Source organism: Cicer arietinum, chromosome 4, assembly GCF_000331145.2.
Source record: "Cicer arietinum cultivar CDC Frontier isolate Library 1 chromosome 4, Cicar.CDCFrontier_v2.0, whole genome shotgun sequence".
Classification (NCBI taxonomy): domain Eukaryota; kingdom Viridiplantae; phylum Streptophyta; class Magnoliopsida; order Fabales; family Fabaceae; genus Cicer; species Cicer arietinum.
In genome coordinates, this window is record NC_021163.2 from 54733560 (window position 1) to 54737612 (window position 4053).

A 4053-nucleotide genomic window follows, 5' to 3' on the forward strand; every position below is an offset into this window, starting at 1 on the left:
CAAAAAGAAATTTTAATACATCCAGTCATACCAGCATTTCCATTATAAATCACACAAATAGTTTAAAGCTTACAAACAAGAACTTATCCAATGCTAAAATTATATTAAACAATTTTAAGTCTAACCTGAAACCAGGAACTTTGAGTGGTTGTAGAGAATGCAATGCAGTGGTAATTGTGTAGAGTGTCGAGTGGGGTGGGATGCTGTCCTAAAACAAAGGCACTTTCAAATAATGTGTCGTTTTGAAGTGCACTTATGAAAACATGTGGAATTTTTTAGTAGCGAAGATTGGGAAAATTAGCTCCAGAACCAACCAAGCATGCAAAATTGTGAATCATATGATAGACTAAACACATAAGAAAAAGTGACCTAAGCATCATATGATAGTCGTCATGTTTTTCAGGGAGAAGTTTGTCCGATATAAGCACTTGACGAAACTCTTCAACAGCTTTCAACTCCTCAGCATCGTGAACATCCTCAATTTCGACGGACATCACCTTGCTACTTTGCCTACCCTTTCTTGTCAACGAATTCCTGAGAATGCTTGAGGCATTGATTGCTTTCTTTTTTTAGATATACTAGTATAAGAGTCAGATCTATAGCTTTTGTGAAAGAAAAATAAGTAAATAAAATCCCTTAATAAATATGTGGCCTCACGGCTTTAAGGGGTGTAGATGACAAATGTATAGGTGCAGGAATAAAATAGTCTGTAAGGCCCAACACAGGGGAGTCCAGTCTGAAGCTGAAATGAGGGTGTAATGAACAACTCGCGAGTTTTGTACCAGGCACCCCCCCAATTTGACCTGCCACCCCCCCACTATTTTTTAAAGACTAAAATACCCTTTTGTAAAACAGTATAATATTATTTTAAAAATTATCATTCAGATTTCACACCCCACCACCTTCGAAAATTTACAAAACAAAATGTTGGATTCGAAACTTTAAATTTTCGAAATGAATTTTAGTAAGTTACTCGAAAATTTTGCTATTTTAAAACCTTCGAAATGCAGTTTATTTAAAAAAAGACAAAATTTCGAAACTTTGGATAAATGCCAAATTTTCGAAATAGACAGTATCGAAACTTTGCTTGCATTTGAAAGTTTCGAAATAGAGTTATGCTTCGAACATTTGGTTTTTGATGAAACCTTCGAAATGTAGTTTCGAAACATTGGATTCTTCGAAATGCATTTTCTACTTCGGAAGTTTGCTTTTCACCAAAGTTTCGAAATGCATTTTGTTCTTCGAAAGTTTCATTTTTCACAAACTTTCGAAATGTAAGAATGTTTCGAAATTTTCATTTAGTTAAAGTTTCGAAATGTGTTTTATTATTTTTTTAAATTCAATATTTATGTTATAAATTATTTTTAAATGTTTTTTAAATTAAATATTTAAAATATTATATTTAATTAAATTTGTTACTAATTTTGAAATTAGGTATGAGCAGAGTTGAAGTATCTGCTTCAAAAAATGTTATAGATACTACAGAAAAATTCACCACTGATCAGGTATTATTATAACTACTGATGAATCATCACCGATTAAATATTTCTTATAGTTATATGGTTAATTTTTATTTGAAACATATTTTGCAGGTATTTTCTTCTCGAGAAGCTGTATTTGAATGGGCAAAAGCGATTGGAAGACAAAATGGAATTTTAATTGTTACCATTCGATCAGATAAAGCAAACGGAATTAGGGGAAGAAAAGACAAATTGATTTTGGGATGCGAAAGAGGTGGAAGATATAAATCAGAATCAAAAAAATCAGTAACTTGCTCTCATAAGGAAAACTGTCCATTTACTCTCAGATGTGTACCATTAAGTGTCGGTGAAGGATGGAAAATTAGTGTTCGTTGTGGGACACACAATCATGAATTACTTGATACTGTAACCGGTCATTCCTATTTGGGGCGTTTAAACGAAGAAGAGAGGAAATTTGTCAATGATATGACAAAGTATAAGCTTGCACCCAGATTCATTCTAAATGCTTTGAAAGTGAGAAATAAAACCAATGTCACTATTCCCAGTCAAATATATAAAGCAAGGAGTACTTATCGATCATCATTGAGAGGTCCGTACACAGAAATGCAGCATCTGTTGAAGTTAATACAACAAGAAAATTATGTGCATTGGACAAGAAGACGGGAAAATTCTGATATTTTGAGAGATATTTTTTGGACGCATCCTGACTGTATAAAGTTGTTAAACACATTTCATTTTGTTTTGATATGTGATAGCACATACAAAACAAACAGATATCGGTTGCCATTACTTGAAATAGTCGGTGTCACTTCTACTAGTTTGACATTTTCAGTTGGGTTTGCTTATTTGGAAAAAGAGCGACAAGATAACTTCATCTGGGCATTTGAGAAGGTACGAATGTTGTTCAAATCTGAGTCTTTGATTTCTAAAGTTATTGTGACTGATAGAGATCTTGCCATGATGAATGCGATTAGTGTTGTGTTTCCTACTTCAATACATTTGCTATGTCGTTTTCATATTGAAAAAAATGTTGGGGCAAGATGCAAACAATATGTCAAAAAGGATAGACAAGAAGAAGTAATGGATTTATGGAAAAAGATTGTCTATTCGACTAGTGTGGAAGAGTATGATCATCATTTGCAACAATTTGAGATATTGTGTGCCGATATTATTCTTTTTGTTGATTATGTGAAAGATTCATGGTTAACACCTTACAAAGAAAGGTTTGTCAACGTTTGGACCAATAGAGTGATGCATTTGGGGAACACAACATCTAACAGGTATTTTTAAAATATGAATTGTGTTGTTTTAGCAAACATGATTTACTAGTTTATGTGATTTGTTTTAATTTGTGTTATTTAATTTATTTGTAGAGTTGAGTCTGCTCATTGGAGATTGAAAAACATGCTTCAAACTAGTTTTGGTGATTTGTGTAAAAGCTGGGATGCAGTGAATATGATGTTGAAGAACCAAATATGTATCATTCAGTCTTCTTTTCAGAAAACCATCAAGGATGTTGAGCACGGGTATAATTCACAATTTTTTCAAAATCTACATCACTGTGTATCAAGAAAGTGTATGAAATTAATTGATAACCAGTTGGAAAGGGTGAAGATTGTAGGCACTAACAAAACAGAATGTGGTTGTTCAATTAGAACAACTCATGGATTACCATGTGCTTGTGAGTTGGCTAAGTTGCAGATAAATGGTAATGCTATCCCTTTAGATAGCATTCATGATTTTTGGAAACAGTTAAGCATTGCACATGAATTAGAGGATGAAGAATCTTTATCAGATTATGACTTTTCTGAAGAGTTGGAAGCAATGAAAGCGTACATGAAGACACACGATATTATAAGTCAAAGGATATTCAAGGCAAAGGTGCGTGAAGTTGTATTTCCACATACCACATCAATACTTGCACCACCAGAGAAAGTGAGAACCAAAGGAGCTGGTAAAAAGAAAAAAGAATTTGATACTCCTCGTGATCCTTCATATTGGGAGTATGTTGATGCCTCTCAAGAATCTGCAAAGGCAAGGCAACCATCTCAATCATCTCAACGTTCTGCAAGGCAACAATCTCAATCATCTCAACATTCTTTTAAGACACAATTTCCTACTTATATACGTCCGTATATTGAGGACATAGTAGATGTTGTGGCTGATGGAAATTGTGGGTTTCGTGCAATTGCAGCATTGCTAGGTTGGACCGAAGAATCTTGGGCTTTAGTTCGATCACAATTGGATAAAGAGATTGGTCTACATAAAGATGTTTATTCTAATGTTTTTGATGACAATGTTGAATCAGTGCGGAACTCATTGAAAATATCAAAATTGGGTGCTCAAGGAAAAGATAAGTGGATGTCTTTACCAGACTTGGGTTACGTGATAGCAACACTATATAATGTCATATTGGTGTCGTTGTCTCGTAATCTGAATATGACATTTTTCCCGCTAAACAAATCACCATCGAAAGAGACCTTTGGGCAGTCTTTACTAGCAATTGGATTTGTTAACGAGAATCATTGGGTACAGGTAAAATTAATGCTTAATGTTGTTTATTAAATTAATG

The 4053-nt window shown here is 33.7% G+C and overlaps 1 protein-coding gene and 1 long non-coding RNA gene across 2 annotated transcripts in view; one reads left to right on the plus strand and one right to left on the minus strand.

The window, feature by feature from the left end:
- Positions 1-661, minus strand: part of LOC113786100 (uncharacterized) — a 1674-nt gene extending 1013 nt beyond the window's left edge. The window contains exon 1 of the long non-coding RNA XR_003472185.2: positions 126-661. This is a non-coding gene — a long non-coding RNA (uncharacterized lncRNA). The remainder of the gene's footprint in view (positions 1-125) is intronic.
- An 825-nt stretch (positions 662-1486) lies between these two features.
- Positions 1487-4046, plus strand: LOC140920115 (uncharacterized). The gene is made up of 2 exons (XM_073367438.1): positions 1487-2761; positions 2855-4046. The coding sequence occupies exons 1-2, from the start codon at positions 1524-1526 to the stop codon at positions 4044-4046; spliced, it is 2430 nt and encodes an 809-aa protein (XP_073223539.1). The 5' UTR covers positions 1487-1523.
- The last annotated feature ends 7 nt before the right edge of the window (positions 4047-4053 follow it).